The sequence below is a fragment of the Platalea leucorodia genome (genome assembly GCF_965183815.1).
Source record: "Platalea leucorodia genome assembly, chromosome: W".
Lineage (NCBI taxonomy): Eukaryota > Metazoa > Chordata > Aves > Pelecaniformes > Threskiornithidae > Platalea > Platalea leucorodia.
The window spans coordinates 32,370,798-32,389,332 of NC_138859.1; the positions used below are offsets into that span (position 1 = coordinate 32,370,798).

At 41.1% G+C, this 18,535-nt stretch overlaps 1 protein-coding gene across 1 annotated transcript in view; it reads right to left on the reverse strand.

Moving 5' to 3' along the window:
- Window positions 1–18,535, reverse strand: part of LOC309601796 (BDNF/NT-3 growth factors receptor-like) — a gene marked incomplete at both ends in the record, with an annotated part of 230,630 nt that overhangs the window by 168,862 nt on the left and 43,233 nt on the right. Inside the window, 3 exons of the mRNA XM_082334926.1 lie at window positions 3,670–3,973; window positions 5,684–5,816; window positions 8,731–8,867. Coding sequence (XP_082191052.1) covers window positions 3,670–3,973; window positions 5,684–5,816; window positions 8,731–8,867 — 574 coding nt within the window. The remainder of the gene's footprint in view (window positions 1–3,669; window positions 3,974–5,683; window positions 5,817–8,730; window positions 8,868–18,535) is intronic.

Here is an 18,535-nt window from a genome sequence, read left to right on the forward strand (position 1 = left end):
ATCTGTCCTCAAGCAAGTTCTGACCAGGGTTTTTTGTCCATAAACCTGCATGGATTCAGTTTTTCCAGTATAAAACATTCAGCTGATGAAAGAACCAGTTTACCTTCTGTATGAGTCCTACTTCTCATAATCTGAAGAAAAAAAACCCCAGACTTCCTAGGCCTTTACTCCTGACTTAAATGACAACATTTTTATTACTGTTTACTGGAAATGGGATAAAATAATCAGATTGGTTTAACCTGTAATTCCTGCTAGGGACATATAAACCAGGAAGTCATCTATTCCATTCAAATGCCTTTTATATAACTAAATACTTCACTTGAAATAAAGTTGAAAAAATCAAGAAGTCGGACCAACCCCAAATTTCTATGTAGTATTCCCTACATAAAAACATCATCAAAACATTGGTTGAATCTATTTTAACATTAAACTTTACCACAGTAATTTTGCATGTTTACATGCAATTATTTTTAACGCAAAGAACAGCATTGTTGTTTTGGTCCCTGTTAGAACAGGTTGTTGTGCAAATAAAATATTACAGACATATCCTATTCACTCATCTTTATAAACTGCCTCAGCTACATTTGGTTTGCTTGCTTCTTTCTTTATAAAGTTGTCATTTTCAAAATAAAGCAGCAGCAAAAGACTCAACCCAAAAAAATACTTGTGCAACATAGTCAAGTGTTATGCCAAACCAGCAGGATACTACTATGCATATCTAACATTATACTATGACAAGATACTACATGACTTGAATTCCTTCAGCTGAATTTTAGAGTAGAGGGCTGGTAGATGAATGATTTTACTTAGAAGAGTTATTATTGGTAAAAATCTCTCCAGCACTCATTAGCTGTTATAGATCAATTATGGAAACAGCCTCTGGAATAAAACACAGCGGTTTATTGCTTAGCGTTTGCTGCAACGTAGTCTCAAACAGTCAAATTATCCTCAGCAAGAACAGCTTCACTGGAATCCATGAAGATTAGCAGATTAAAACTAGTTAAAAATCTAGCTGACAGAATGTGAAATTTTTAAAATTAAATTAATTTTAAATTTATTTTAGTTTAAATTTAATTAATAATTTATATAATAATTAATTATTATACCATACGATTATGTATTATATATTATAATAATTATTACTTAATAAATTAATAATTAATTAATTAATGTTTTTATTTATTTTAATTACATTATTTTTAAAATTAAATTAACTTGACTCAAATCCCACTGTGGTACATGCTTTCCTCTCCTTTATGCTTGCATTCTCCATCCCTTGAAAAATGTTCTGTAAGTAGCATGCTGGAAGCTGAGAGCATCTTAGCACAAATCCTGTCTTCATCATGCTTGATGCAATTTTGAAAGTAGAGTATTAGGCTGTTGATGATACAACATGCTTCGGATTTTGTCGTATTTATTTTAAATAGACATATAGTTTATAGGTGAAGGTTTTTTTAATTTGTTTTTATTTTTATCTTCAGTGCATTTGCCTGTAAGTGATTTAATAACCAGAGAATCAGTTCAAAGCTCAGTCAGGATACCCCACCCCATGAAACATCAGGGCTGGTATTTAATTCAGTCATGAAGGCATGGAAATGAACATAATACCAGAGCATGGACCTAATCTTTATGCTTCATTGTACGATATGTGGGCCAAAAGGAGATACCACACAGTAACGACAGCGCTGAAAAAGCCTGAAAGATCCGAAAAAAGCCTGAAAAATCCTGACAGTGCTTTAAATAGTAATAGTAAAAAAAAGAAAAAAAGTAATACGATGCATAGAGGATGCTAGTTTTTTAACATTTATTTTTATGCCACCTTCAATAGAGGAGACAACAATGTTGTAGAATATTATAAAGCTCAGTACCATAAGTCTTACAGGAAAAAGCCCCACTAATAAAAACAGCACTGAGGAGGCTAACTAGATAAGTCATTTCCCCTGCTGTTAATTTTTAAGACTGGTTTGGTGCCATCCCCTACACACAAATTGATTTCTAATGCAGTTACATCCTGTCTGTGTGTAGTCCAGTTTGAACACAACGTAGATTATCTTGGAGACTTATAATGCATATGTTTATAAAAATGAAGGAACAAATAAATAATGCTGTCTTTCTAATTGGGAGGATACCTTTAATTTAAAAGGCCACAACTGGGAAATTTTCAGCTTACAGAGGACAAGGATAAAAGAAAACTGGAACATTAAAAGAAAAAAACGATAAATTCCTATAAATGTATTAGAGGAACTGTTATTCTGTTAAGAAAATGAAGCCAAATTCATATTAAATAATCAGAGTGTAAGAGAACTTCCATTGTATACAGAATATCTATGAGGTGAACTGTTTTACTGAACTGTTATAATGTAGCATTAAAGAATGCCAGTAGCTGAAACCATGACCTGTTTCTGTAATGAGTCTATTTAAGGAAGGACTGTAGAGAAAAAAGAAGAGAGGAGCTACTAAGAACAGCAGGAGAAAATAGAGCCCAATTATATCAGCTCTTCACCTTCTCTTTCTAAGGGTGGGAAAGAAAAAGACTTGCCATCTCTCTCCCTGTAGCAGGCTGAGCTGATAGGAACAAATGTTAAATACAGAACATCTTTTTACTGTCTGTAGCCTACAATGTAGGAGAGGGATTTTAAATATTCACATTTTTTTCTGTCACATAACATTAGCACTGCATATTGCTGTTTCAAAAAAGAGGGAGGCTATTTCTATCCCATGGTTAAAAAGATAAAAGTATACACATGCTCATTTTTTCAGATATGATTCTGCAATTATTTGCACAAAACCACACCTATATTTCCACTCAAGGTCCACTCATTTTTTTCACATACAGCAATGCACTTACATGTACGCCTTCACATTCTTACAGTCACTTCAAATATGGTTTTGAAGATGTGGGAAAAGATCAAACCACAATGTACATTAAATACTTACAGTAGTCCCTGCAGTTCAGTGAATTAGTCCAACTTGAGACTGCTCACATAGCATTTAGGAGGTCTGACCTGGAGCCTTTAGAGCAGCATAAGATGCATACATTTGAAGATAACCATCTTGAGCACAGATATTCCTAGGCATGCAGATGCCCAACCTCCATCGAAATGAATGGGAATTGGATGTCTAAACGCCTGTGAGGACCTGAGAGGTGGTCCATCCTGCCTCTGGGTTACTTGTTTTCTATCCAGCTCCCTCTAGTGTCCTACACAATATATTATCATCAACTCACTGGACTGCATTACTGATTCTGCATCAATGCACTAGATGCTATGTAGGCATACTCCCTGTGCCCTTGGATACACTGCCTAGTTGCACTTGTACACAGTGTAGAAAACTTGCAGAGTGACTGAATTGGTACTCAGTGCTTTCCAGGATCAGAACTGAGGCTAAAGAAAACACTTCAGAAACAGCAATCTTTTACTAGCCTTAACTGGCACTGAGGATGGTTACTCAAAGGGAAGATTTAGAGAGCACTAGCATGGCCTCCCTTGAAAAGCAATAAACAAGAACAAATGTTAAAAAAAATTATTGTTTTACAACTAATCTTGAAGACATTCATTCAGAGAAAAAAACATGCGTATAAAAAGCTTCCTCCAAAATAGGTAGTCTGGCCAGGAGCACTGTCTCCACATTCTTGTCAATTTGCAATTGCTAACATAAAAAAAATTATACTCACCATCTCCAGGCACTGACATGAAATGAGCATTAACCCATTTTTCATCCTCTCCGTACTCGTTCTTTGCTAGTAAGGTATAAGCACCATTGTTCAGATGGGTAGGGTTGTCAAGCTGAAGGCAGCCGTGGTATTCACTTTGATTGATAACATGTATTTTAGTACAGATGTATTCAGACTCATTCAGTATAGCCCCTTCATAGAACCACTGCAATGTGGGCTTAGGGTTCCCTTTCACAGTGAATGGAATACACCAGTGGTGGTCCGGGGTTGGAGATTCAATAAATGTGATATTTGGTGCAACTATATTGGGAAAAAAAGAGTGAAGAACATCAGAATATCCCCAACGTCTTTTTTTTCTCAGGTTATCAATGCTAAAATACACTACTTTTTCACTACTATTTTTCACGATGAGGGTGGTGAAACACTGGAACAGGTTGCCCAGAGAGGTGGTAGATGCCCCATCCTTGGAAACATTCAAGGACAGGTTGGATGGGGCTCTGAGCAACCTGATCTAGTTGTATATGTCCCTGCCAATTGCAGGGGGGTTGGACTAGATGGCCTTTAAAGGTCCCTTCCATCCCAAAGCATTCTATGATTCTATGATTCTACTTGAAGGAATTATACCTATTTGGAGGATACTCACACAGGAAGCCCACCTGCTCTGCCTTGGGTACTGTGCTCACAACTGAAATGAAGCCATTCTTTAGAAAGAAACAAAACAACCTAGTTTCAAAGTGTGAACCCTCATTAAATCACTTACTCTGCAAGGTGTGGAAAGTTACCAGATCACTGAGAAGGGAGATGGGGAAATTTTAGCTTTACTGTGCTGAAAAAATGGCACAGAGGAGTGCCGAAGGAACAAAACAGTATTACAAATATTTAAAAGTTAGCCAAAAGCAAGTAGTACTGGAAATATATTCAGCTAGGAATCCAAACTTTCAGGTGACTTCTTTAAAAAAATCAAAGCCAGAACAGGTGATTTCATTCCCTGGATTCTTCTGTCAGGGAAGGAACATTTTCTACTATACATTTTCTCATTCTTTGTTCAAACATGCTAAATGCCTCAAGTTTACAGACTTCTGTTTCCCTCAGGAGACTATTCCAACACCTTGCACGTTATTTTGCTGTTAGGAAGTTTTCCTTGATATTCATTCTTAACTGCATCCAATTTTATCTAGTTATACTCCCTTTTATCACTCATAACAGTGCCAATCTCACAATCATCTCATTTACACTGTTCAAACATTTCTAGTTTATGTCCCTTTCCATAGCTATTACATATCTAATTTCCACCTACAAAACATTTTAAGTGCTTCTAGAGTGATTTCTCAAGTTTACTGTCATGAGCACATGCTGAAAAAAAATTTCCATCTACAAAGTGTTCCATTCCCATCTTCAATTAAACAGAGGGTTGCAACTTGCGAAAACATATTTCACATAAAATGAATTCAGGCTGGAATCTCAGATCTAAGAAGCCAATGCTTCTATACTACATGTCCCTTCCCCCTTCCTTGGCCCTGACAAATAATTATTCAAAGCTATGACAAATAAATTTGCATCTGGCAGAATAAATGATGCAAGTGTATTAATTTTTGAACAAAGCAATTGTTGGTTTAGTAAAAAAAAACTTTAAAATTTGTAGTTTATTATAAATAATTTCTATGACTTTTGACGCATTCATGTTTCTTAGGAATTAAGATAGTGTGTATGTATATGCACATCATTACAAATCCGTTCACACTGACAGTACCACTGAGTATTTGGGGTTTCAGACATTTACTTACAGATTGCTCAGACTGGAAGATAAAGCATTTAGAAACATAATTTTTGCAGAAGAACTCAGAGCAGAAAAAGGTAAAAATAACAACTGCTCATTGGGCTATTCCCAGAATTAACTGCAATAGATAGTTCACATGCTTAAAGGGTGTTTCTGTTACAACAACCCGTGTGCCCAACAAATATTTATACCCAAAATAGTAATTGGTAATGTGGTTTAGCCTGCTTACGTACAGAATACTGTGAGCTCGGCAGAGGCTTGGTCCTCTCCTACAATATTCTCTGCTACACAAGAAATCCACAGTCCGCTGTCCACAGATGAAACGTTCTTTATGGTTAGCGAGGCAGGATTCTTACTTGTGTCACTCTACAAATGATCAAAAAATATGGATGTGTCAAATATGGCATAAAGAAACAATGGAGAGAGGGGGAACCATTGGCCACAGTTCAACAGCATTTTCCATTTTCCCTTCCTTTTAGCTGTATCAAACTGTAATTAATCAAAGCATTACTTTGGTGTCTTATCCAAACAGATGCAAAACACCTACAGAACCAATTGTAACCATCAGTAGCAGTGGATTCAAAGCCCCAAAAACTCATTCATTTTTCCACCATGTCACTTTCTGTTTCTCCCTTCTTTTGACACCTCTTTCTCTCTGCACAAATGTTTTTTTCTGCACCTATTCCCTTTCTTATCCCTCTCTTCAGTTTCATGATTGATTTCTATGGTCTATCTCTAATCTCTTTAATCTTTTTATTCCTTCCTATATTCTGTTCAGTCCTCACTTTACTCTTATCTCTTTTGTTTACATTTAGCTTGACATCTCTTCTACAACTGCCTTCTGAGCTCTACTGCACCTTGACAACAATGTGTCTTCTCCCTCCTCCTTAGCCAAATGATTCTTAAAAGCTTCTTGCTATCATGGAACCTTCCACAAGAGAGTATGCCCCTTCTACTAACTGAACTACTGCCCGAGTGCTGTTTTACTGTGCTTGAGCACAGGCTAATTGAGGTAAGAATTATGATTTACAGAAAGTTCAGTGCATTAAATGTTATATATTAAATATGCAGCTATGCTACACTGCATAAAGTAAATTACAAAAATTAATTACAAAAACAAAGCAAAAAGTAATTACAAAGATTTTAAAAAAATAATACCAGCTAGCAAAGCTAGTTGTTAAAGCCTCTGTTATCTTAAATGAGGTCCTTAAAATGACAGCCAAATAATTACTATTTCCATACTTGAATTTTTCATAAAATGCAAGATTATTTTATTAAAAAGGAAAGGAACCAAAACAAATTTAGAAAATAAACAACAATTAGGATGATTGTTTAAAAAAACGCCTTTTGGGATACTTATTGTACACATATGCTTTGATGCTGCACAGAACACAAGCAAATGATATGCTGCACCTGTTAAACCACAGTGACTTTCAGTGGTAGACAATGAGGACGTGGGAACACTCCTGCATACAGGATTGCAGGACCAGAATTTTAAATATCAAGATGACACCCTAACTCCACTTAAGTCAAATGTCCCATTGATTTCACTGTGACACTGGGGCAGGAGGAGTGGAAAAGCCAACACCCCGATGCACATTTCTCCATGTGCAACTCTCAGAGGTGAGCAGTCCTCAAAGCAGGAGTCAAAGCACAGGGCTTCAATTGCAGGTTCAGGCTGAAACATATAGGAAGAAAAGTCTAACTGACATTAACCAACTTATCCATCAGCATGAAAGCTGAGCATGTGGTTAATGTTGCAGGACTGAAGTTTGGTTTTCACTTTTGCTAACATTTCTCTTTGTAAAACAGGAAAGAAAAACAGGCAGAAGCAGCATAGGAGGTTAAGAAAAGGGAGGCAGAAACAAAGATATGGAAGTGAGAAAAAGGAAACCAAAACCAAAACTCACAGAAAAGGAAAGTTGTGAATGGCAAATGAGCTTTAAAAGGCACTCATTCTTCTGCTACTGAAAAGACTACTGTGCTCTACAGCTATATTATAAGCCCCTCTCACAAAGTTATGTCAGGATAAAAAAGCTTTTCAGGAAAGCTCAAAGCAAACTGAACATGGCATTTGAAAGACAGGAAGGTTAAAAAATGAGGTGATCTTACTTTTTGAACAATATCCCACATTTGTCTTGGCTCATGACTCAAAAAAAAAAGAAAAAGAAAAAAAACACAACTGCATAAATTCCTCAAACTGTTTTAATTTTTTGTTCATGTTGATAACAGATGCATTTGGGTAATTTTACACATTAGAGAAAAGTTTAAAAATAAAACTAGAGTTCTGCAAAGCTCTTATGAAAGCTGAAAGACAGGCTAGTCAAATTCTACATAAGCCTAATGTAATGATCTCAGTGAAGAAAGTGCAGAGGTTAAGAGACCCCAGATGTCCTGTCCCTTTCATACTGCAGGAACAGTTTTAGAAGTACACATCACGCACTTTGTACAGACCAGAAAGCTTTAGGCAGTCTGTACTCTCATGAATGCAGGGGAGCCGATGCCATAAAATTGTAAATAACAGAGGGTCTTGCACAGTGTAAATAATGGCAATTTAGGAGGTCAACAGCTGCATGTTGAAGACCTGCTTAAATGCTTCTCCTTATCAACACCTCCATCAGAAAGAACTTAATCAGTATATCTCCACTGCATACACAGTCTAAGGCAGGTACACAGAATACCAGGATCTCAGGAAGCAAAATTCCCACTGTCTGGATGGGTTGAGGAAACATTTTCATACTTTGTAAGAAAATTTTTCCATAGTAAAACCTTGACTTTGACTTTCATGACTCTCTTGTTATTTTGTTTTGTTAAAGGAAAATGAAACAAACCACAAAGTAATTAATATTTACAACCAAAGTTCCAGCACACCAAGCTTTTGGCCTAAAAAAATAAAATAAAATTAGAGAGACAAAGCTTTTCTCACAGAGTAGATTGGACTTGTCCTCTCTATGCAGGTATTTGTGATAATAAGAAAGTACTTAAGCTTCAGTATCCTGTTTCGCTACATTACTTCCATGAAATTACAGTACTCTCATTTACAAAAAAACATCCAAATACTTAAGTGCAAATCAGTTTCTCGAGGAATGAATGTTTGCCATTTTCCAAAAGCACTGCAGCAGTCACCATGGATTGAAAGTAATTGGAAAATAAATGTAATCCTAACATTAATTTACTATTTCATATTTTTTATAAAAAGTTAATTAGAGACAAGGCTTTATTTCATCCTTTGGCAGATGTCTTGTCTCTGAATTGCCATGTATTTGAACATGAAACTTACCTCATGGTTTGAAACAAGATTAGTGAGCACCCAGGATACATTAGGGGGCGGCCCTCCAGTAGTATCACAGTACAATGTGATGCTCTTTCCTTCCACCACGGTGATGTTGTAATTGCTTAAGTTTGCTGAGGGCAAGTCTATGATACAAGCAAAAAAAAAAAAAAAAAAAAACACCCAAAAAAAAACACCACATCGATATTTGTGTTTGCCAGAAATAGATACTGCTCAGTTCTATGGGAAGTGTATAAATGCAATAAAAAAACCAGCTTACTTAAAATTCACTGTGGTCAGTTATTGTTCAGGAAGGGAGTACAAACAGCATTGTTGGAGATATATAAATACAATCCTTAAGCTGCTACATAAAATTTTTTGGGCCTCCTTCATTTCACATCCAAAGGAAACATTCTAGCATGTGGAAATACATTAAGCTAATTATAGAGGGAAATGTTTCAGGTGGGCAAATAGTAGTTATCACAACTTCAGGTGTTAACTTAAAAAAAAAAAAAAAAAAACCTCCATTTTTTAACACAGGAAATTTAATCTGTCTCTGTTGTAGCAGTTGCAACGAAATCTCTATTTTCCAGGGACTAATTGACATTGTGGTATTCCCACTATTCTCTACTACAGTTAACATGAAAATCCCATGACACCATGGTATCACATAAGAGATTGAAGCCCTCCCTCTCATACAGAGATCTCATAGACAGCAGAGCAAAACCTAGATCTTCAAGTACAAAGTGCACAAGAGAGAAACAAAGCCCTGAACAGATCAAACCAGAGGAGAGAAAGGACAGAAGAGAGGATCGGCGACTGCACAGAGTTGCTATCCAGGGCACTTCAGCAGACTTAGTTATTGCCCTCAAAAAAGAGGGAAACAAGAAAAGCTGCGAGATGGTACCACTCACCAGTAAGCCAGCCTAGCTTTTGCAAGAGCCAGGACTCTACCACCATCTCACAAATCTATAAACCACTTCATATCTCATTTTTCTCATTCTTCAGCACCCAAAGCAATGGGAACTTTCAAAAGAGTAACAGCACTAATACAGAATCATGGAATCATAGAATCGTTAAGGTTGGAAAAGACCTTCAAGATCATCGAGTACAACCGTTAACCTAACACTGCCAAGTCCACCACTAAACCATGTCCCTAAGCACCACATCTACCCGTCTTTTAAATACCTCCAGGGATGGAGACTCAACCACTTCCCTGGGCAGCCTGTTCCAATGCCTGACTACCCTTTCGGTGAAGAAGTTTTTCCTAATATCCAATCTAAACTTCCCCTGGTGCAGCTTGAGGCCGTTTCCTCTTGTCCTATCGCTTGTTACTTGGGAGAAGAGACCGACCCCCACCTCGCTACAACCTCCTTTCAGGTAGTTGTAGAGAGCAATAAGGTCTCCCTTCAGCCTCCTCTTCTCCAGACTAAACAACCCCAGGTCCCTCAGCTGCTCCTCATAAGACTTGTTGTCTAGACCCTTCACCAGCTTTGTTGCCCTTCTTTGGACACGCTCCAGCACCTCAGTGTCCTTCTTTTACTGAGGGGCCCAAAAATGAACACAGTACTCGAGGTGCAGCCTCACCAGTGCCGAGTACAGGGGCACTATCACCTCCCTGGTCCTGCTGGCCACACTATTCCTGATGCAAGCCAGGATGCCATTGGCCCTCTTGACCACCTGGGCACACTGCTGGCTCATATTCAGCCAGCTGTCAACCAACACCCCCAGGTCCTTTTCCGCCAGGCAGCTCTCCAGCCACTCCTCCCCAAGCTGAATACTTCCAAAAACCCAGCACATTATAGACTACTTTGGAACTCACCCTCTTCAAAAATATTCCCAGGAATGTCAAAAGACTTTAGGCATGTAAGACCTCACATCATGTTTATTTGCATAGCAAATAATTAAATAACATGCTGGATATTTCTTCAGAGAGACTGTACCATCATTTGGAGCTCCTACACACTGTAAGAATCCTTATCCTCAATTATGAGGCATTTCTCATCAACAATTCCAGGCAAGTTTGACTTGCAATTTATCCTCTCAAATAACAGAACTTATTTGCTGTGCTGAATATGTATGTATGTATTGGGTTTACGTGGCAAGGTTCTGGTAGTGCAGGGCTGCAGGGGTGGCTTTTGTGAGAAGACACAAGAAGTGGCCCCCATGTCAGACAGAGTCAGTTCCAGTCGGCTCCAAGATGGACCTGCTGCTGGCCAAAGCTGAGCCAAGCAGTGACACTGGTGGTGCCTCTGTGATAACATATTTAAGAAAAGGGTAAAAAATGCTGTGCAGGAGCTGCGAGAAAGAGGACTGAGGAAAAAACATGAGAGAAACAACTCTGCAGACACCAAGGTCAGTGAAGAAGGAGGGGGAGGAGGTGCTCCAGGCGCTGGAGCAGAGATTCCCCTGCAGCCCATGGTGAAGACCATGGTGACGCAGATTGTCCCCCTTCAGCCCATGGAGGACCACAGTGGAGCAGATATCCACCCTGAAGCCCATGGAGGACCCCACACTGGAGCAGGTAGATATGCCCTGAAGGAAGCTGCAGCCCATGAAGAGAAGCCCACATCAGAGTAGGTTTTCTGGCAGGACCTGTGGCCCCATGAGGGACTCACATTGGAGCAGTCCATTCCTGAAGGACTGCACCCTGTGGAAAGGGCCCATGCTGGAGCAGTTCTTGAAGAACTGCAGCCCACGGGAAGGACCCACGTTGAAGCAGTTTATGAAGGACTGTCTCCCATGGGAGAGACCCCATGCTGGAGCAGGGGAAGAGCGTGAGGAGGAAGGAGCAGCAGAGACAAAGCATTATGAACTGACCGCAACCCCCGTTTCCCATCCCCCCTGCGCCGCTCAGGGGGTAGAATGTAGAAAAATTAGGAGTGAAGTTGAGCCTGGGAAGAAGGGAGGGATGGGGAGAAGTTGTTGTTGAGATTTGTTCTTATTTCTTATTTGTTCTTATTTTTTTTCATTTCTCACTATCCTACTCTGTTACAATTAATTGGCAATATATTAATTAATTTCCCCAAATAGAGTCTGTTTTGCCCATGATGGCAATTGGTAAGTGATCTCCCTGTCCTTATCTCAACCCACGAGTTTTTCATCGTATTTTCTCTCCCTGTCCTGTTGATGGAGGGGGCATGACAGAGCGGCTTGGTAGGCATCTGAGGGCCAGCCAAGGTCAACCCACCCCAATGTATTATCTTTTGATGAAGTTTCTTTTCCTGAAACAATGTTTTTCTTTCTTCCCCCCCTCATTTTTTTTTTAAATCAGAGTATTGTAGTTTCATCATCTACTTGCAGGTGTAGAACTTATTAGCAAAGGGTTTTTTTTTTATTTTATATAAAGTCCCATGCAAACAATTAACCATCTGATTAGTACGAATTGTAACACGTTAATGTTTGCTAGAAGTTTAATAATATATTCAATAATATATCCAATATATATTGGAAATCTCTCTTTAAGTTTAATTAGTTCAATAAATTGAAATGAGATGAAGTAATATCCAAGAAAAGACAAATCATTTGCCATGCTATGCTTTCTTGCCTATAATAAGATTCGAAAATCAGCACAAATATACAATAACTGCTTCAGCACTTCTCCTAGTGCTTTAAGCAGTGCTATAATGTGATTCCCAATATAGGTGTCATCGATTTATAGAATCATAGTATCGTTTAGGTTGGAAAACACCTTTAAGATCATCAATTCTAACCGTTAACCTAGCACTGCCAAGTCCACCACTAAACCATGGCCCTAAGCACCACGTCTACACATCTTTTAAATACCTCCAGGGATGGGGACTCAACCACTTCCCTGGGCAGCCTGCTCCAGTGCCTAACCACCCTTTCGGTGACGAATTTTTTCCTAATATCCAATCTAAACCTCCCCTGGCACAACTTTAGGCCGTTTCCTCTAGTTCTATCACCTGTTACCCGGGAGAAGAGACTGACCCCCACCTCGCTACAACCTCCTTTCAGGTAGTTGTAGAGAGCGATAAGGTCTCCCTTCAGCCTCCTCTTCTCCAGGCTAAACAACCCCAGCTCCCTCAGCCGCTCCTCATAAGACTTGTGCTCTAGACCCTTCACCAGCTTTGTTGCCCTTCTTTGGACACACTCCAGCACCTCGATGTCCTTCTTGTAGTGAGGGGCCCAAAAATGAACACAGTATTCAAGGTGCGGCCTCACCAGGGCCGAGTACAGGGGGACGATCACTTCCCTAGTCCTGCTGGCCACACTATTTCTGATACAAGCCAGGGTGCTATTGGCCTTCTTGGCTACCTGGGCACAGTGCAGGTTCATATTCAGCCAGCTGTTGACCAACACCCCTCGGCCCACTGATCCAGCCTGTCCAGATCCCTCTGTAGGGCCTTCCTACCCTCCAGCAGATCAACGCTCCCGGCCAACTTGGTGTCGTCTGCAAACTTACTGAGGGTGCACTCGATCCCCTCATCCAGATCATCAATGAAGATATGAAACAGAAATGTCCCCAACAGTGAGCCCTGCAGAACAGTACTTGCAACCAGCCGCCAACTGGATTTGACTCCATTCACCACCACTCTTTGGGCCCGGCCATCCAGCCAGTTTTTTACCCAGCAGAGAGTATGCCTGTCCAAGCCATGAGCAGACAGTTTCTCCAGGAGAATGCTGTGGGAAATGGTGTCAAAGGCTTTACTAAAGTCCAGGTAGACAACATCCACAGCCTTTCCCTCATCCACTAAGCGGGTCACCTTGTCATGGAAGGAGATCAGGTTAATCAAGCAGGACCTCCCTTTCATAAACCCATGCTGGCTGGGCCCGATCCCTCGATTGTCCCGCACATGCCGCGTGATGGCACTCCGGAGGATCTCCTCCATAACCTTCCCTAGCACCGAGGTCAGGCTGACAGGCCTGTAGTTCCCTGGATCCTCCTTTCAGCCCTTCTTGTAGATGGGAGTCATATTTGCTAACCTGCAGTCAACTGGGACCTCCCTGGTTAGCCAGGACTGCTGATAGATGTTGGAAAGTGGCTTGGTGAGCACTTCCGCCAGCTCCCTCAGTACCCTTCGGTGGATCCCATCCAGCCCCATAGACTTGTGTGTGTGTCTACGTGGTGTAGCAGGTTGCTAACCATTTCTCCTTGGATTATGGGGGCTTCATTCTGCTCCCCGTTCCTGTCTTCCAGCTTAGGGGGCTAGGTACCCTGAGAACAACTGGTCTGACTATTGAAGACTGAGGCAAAGAAGGCATTAAGTACCTCAGCCTTTTCCTTGTCCTCTGTCACTATGTTTCCCCCCACATTCAATAAAGGATGGAGATTCTCCTTAGCCCTCCTTTTGTTGCTAATGTTTTTGTAGAAACATTTTTTATTGTCTTTTACTGCAGTAGCCAGATTAAGTTACAGTTGGGCTTTGGCCCTTCTAATTTTCTCCCTCTATAACCTCACGACATCCTTGTAGTCCTCCTGAGTTCCCTGCCCCTTCTTCCAAAGGTCATAAACTCTCCTTTTATTCCTGAGTTCCAGCCAAAGCTCTCTGTTCAGCCAGGCCGATCTTCTCCCCTGCCAGCTTGTCTTTCAGCACATGGGGACAGCCTGCTCCTGCGCCTGTAAGATTTCCTTCTTGAAGAACATCCAGCCTTCCTGGACTCCTTTGCCCTTCAGGGCTGCCTCCCAAGGGACTCTCTCAACCAGGCCCCTGAACAGGCCAAAGTCTGCCCTCCAGAGGTTCAAGGTAGCCGTTCTGCTGACCCCCCTCCTTACTTCTCCGAGAATCGAAAACTCTATCATTTCATGATCACTGTGCCCAAGATGGCCTCCAACTGTCACATCACCCACCAGGCCTTCTCTGTTCAGAAAACAACAGGTCGAGCGGGGTGCCTTCCCTAGTTGGCTCCCTCACCAGCTGTGTCAGGGAGTTATCTTCCACACGCTCCAGGAACCTCCGAGACTGTTTCTTCTCCGCTGTATTGTATTTCCAGCAGGCATCTGGTAAATTGAAGTCCCCCACGAGAACAAGGGCTAGCGATTGTGAGACTTCTCCCAGCTGCTTATAGAATACTTCGTCCGCCTCTTCATCCTGGTTGGGTGGTCTATAACAGACTCCCACCAGGATATCTGCCTTGTTGGCCTTCCCCCTGATTCTTACCCATAAACACTCGACCCTTTCATCACCATCGTTAAGTTCTAGACAATGAAAACATTCCCTAACGGACAAGGCTACCCCACCACCTCTCCTTCCTTGCCTATCCCTTCTGAAGGGTTTATAGGCATCCATTGCAGCACTCCAGTTCTGTGAGTCATCTCACCATATTTCTGTGATGGCAACTATGTCATAGTTTTCCTGCTGCACAACGGCTTCCAGCTCCTCCTGTTTGTTGCCCATGCTGCGTGCGTTAGTGTAGAAGCACTTCAGTTGGGCTATTTCTCCTGCCACCTTTTCTGAGGGAGAAGCCCTAATTCCTACGTGACCATTCTCAGGCGCTTCCGTGGTTTCTAACACATCCATAGCCCTTGCGTCTTTGCTGCCGCATGGATCTCCACCCCCTACCTCCACTGAGATGGCAGACTGAAGGACCTCGCTAGCACACCACCCCTCAAACATTGGCATGCTGCCCCTAGGCTTATCTCCAGCGAGCCTGGTTTTACCCCTTTCCCCCTTCAAATCTTGTTTAAAGCTCTTTCAATGAGCCCTCCTAACTCCTGTGCAAGGATCCTTTTCCCCCTTTGAGACAGGTGTACCCTGTCTGTCGCCCGCAGGCCTGGTGTTGTGTAAACAGACCCATGATCAAAAAACCCAAAATCTTGCTGGAGACACCAGGCTCAGAGCCAGGTATTGATCTCCTGGGTCTTCCTGCGTCTTCCCTCGTCATTCCCTGCAAGTGGAAGGATAGAAGAGAACACTACTTGTGCTCCTGATCCCTTAACCAGTCGTCCCAAGGCCCTGAAGTCTCTCTTGATTGCCCTTGGACTTCTTGTTGCAAGTTCCCCACTGCCTACCTGAAAAGCCAGTAATGGGTAGTAGTCTGAGGGCCGTACCAGGGTAGGAAGCTTTCTCTTCACATCTTCAACCCAGGCCCCAGGGAGGCAGCAGACTTCCCTAAGAAGTGGGTGTGGTCTGCATATTGGGCCTTCTGTTCGCTTCAGAATGGAGTCTCCTATGACAATGACCGGTCTTTTTTTCTTTATGGAAGCTGTTTTGACGCAGGGCGTAGGCTGACTTAACCTTGGCAACACCTCCGAGCTAGATGTACCATTGTCCTTGTCATCGTTTGGTTCCACTTACAGACCCTCATACCTATTATGCAAGGGCACCTGGGAAGGTGGGGTAGTCACAGAGGAGATGCACCTGCTGCACCGGACAGGAATGCCCCCTATCTCTTAAGTCACTGTGTTCAGCCAGGTGGAGACAGGATAGGGAATCTTCTCTGTCATGGGCCCTGTCTGCCTGCTGGGCCTGTCCCAGGGAAGGTAGGGTACGATTCCAGTAATCTATCTCTCTCTCTGACTCCCTGATACCCCTCAACCTACTCACTTCCTCCCGGAGCTCTGTCACAAAGCGGAGGAGCTCCTCTACCTGGGTGCACCTCCCACAGATGTGCTCACTGCTGCTGTCCGATACTGGCAATTTCTTCTATTATGTTCACTTTATAAATCATATGTTGAACTTTATTAAGACAAAGCTGGATGGTTTGTAGGCCTTCATGCAGTAATCTGTTAGCAAAGGTAGCCATCTGCTCTCACCTACTGTGAATTCAAATCTCAGCAGTGTCTGTCAACTAGCTTGGCAAGAAATAAAACAAATCTTAGGGAATATTTGGCTACTAATTATCCTGGTTAGGGAACAGGGAGAGAAGTAATGCAATCATTTGCTTTATAAAGTTACCCTTCCACACTACCTCTGAAAACTGTTCCAACTGCTCTTGCCAGACCTATACTTGGAAAGAGATTAAGACTCCCCTCTTCTCCCTGGCACTACTACTCAGGACTAAGTCTGCTTGCTGTGCAAGTCTGCACAGTTTCTGCTAACATTTTGGTGTTATATCTCTGAGGGAAACAGCTATATTTTGCTTGTACCCTGCCAGAAGGTTATAAAATAATGGTGCTTATTATTCTATAGAGTTGTAAAGTTAGGCTAGAAACCAGTTGCAAGATCTTGCAGAAATTCTTGCAGTAAAAAAGTAGAGATATAATAATAACAATCACATTATTATTTTGTGTGTTTTGTTTTATTCCCTTTCCCAGTCATAAGAGGTGGGTAAGAAATACATAAAATAATTGCTTTGGGATTCATTTTTCTGGTTGGATATTTTGTGTTGGTGAAATTTAATGCAAGACCATTTTGGCTTCTATTTCAAGTGGTACCCAGACTGTGCCACAGCAGAACACACACTAGTTGAGCTCTGCTTGGAAAAAGAAGATATTAGCATAAGACATATCTAGAAAAGGTGATATACACTGGACTTAGGAGTAAAGCAGTGAGACCAAACAGCAAAACCTGTACTGACAAATAATTGCATATAAAAAAAACCATTGTTCCCTAAGAAACATATGTTCAATACATGTGTTCAGTGTAGTGAGACCATTTATATGAATCAGTAGCATTTTGACACCTACACAATTAAAAAGATTTCTAATCCAGCTGCATTTATCCATACCTTAATTTGTATAAATACAGGTTTTTTAGATGACTACCGCTTCTGTTGATATGGATGCACATTTTAAAGGACTTTGTACGCAGCAATTGATATAAGCAATCAGACAATAGGTTTGCATAGTTTTGTATACTGCCAGCACAGTAAGTTTAGATGGTAGCATAAGAAGATAACGCAAGATAGCCATGACATAATTTTCAGCTTTCTGGAGCAATGAGTTTCACAGGCATATTATCCAGGCTTCATGCAAAAGTATTTCCTTATATCAGTTCTGAAATTTGTCTCTGTTCAAATTCATTGTTCATTCCCTGTTCTGATAGGACAGGGAAAAGAAAGTTTCTAAATGAAATGATCTTCTTAAGACCACTCTGTTTTATTTATTTTTCTCATGTCCCCTTTTTTCTCAATAATCTATCCAAAGCTTTTCAATCTCTTCAAAAAAGGGAGGACAGAACTTGCTACTAAGAATTTTAAATTCTAACATAGAGAGCTATGCAGTTTAGTAGATGTATAACAAGTGTACACTAAAACCAATGCCTTTCATTGTGTATAGGTGTATAATAGCTATGTTATTTCACTGCATAGAGAAAATCTGTTTTCATATTGTACTGGTTTTGGATGGGATAGAGTTCATTTTCTTCACAGTAGCTAGTATGGGGCTATGTTTTGGATTTGTGATGAAAACAGTGTTAACACATCGATGTTTTAGCTATTGCTGAACAGTGCTTACACAGCATCAAGGCCTTTTCTGCTTCTCACGCAACCCCACCAGCGAGTAGGCTGGGGGTGCACAAGAAGCTGGGAGGGGACACAGCTGAGACAGCTGACCCCAACTGACCAAAGGGATATCCCATACCATATGATGTCATGCTCACCAATAAAAGCCACGGGGAGGAAGGAGGAAGGGGGGACATTTGGAGTGATGGCGGTTGTCTTCCCAAGTAACCGTTACACGTGATTAAGCCCTGCTTTCCTGGAAATGGCTAAACACCTGCCTGCTGATGGGAAGTAATGAGTGAATTCCTTATTTTGCTTTTGCTTTACCTATTAAACTGTCTTTATCGCAACCCATGAGTTTTCTCACTTTTACTCTTCTGATTCTCTCCCCCATCCCACTGTGGGAGGAGTGAGCAAGTGGGGCTTAGCTGCTGGCTGGGTTAAACCACAACACATATTCAAATCAATA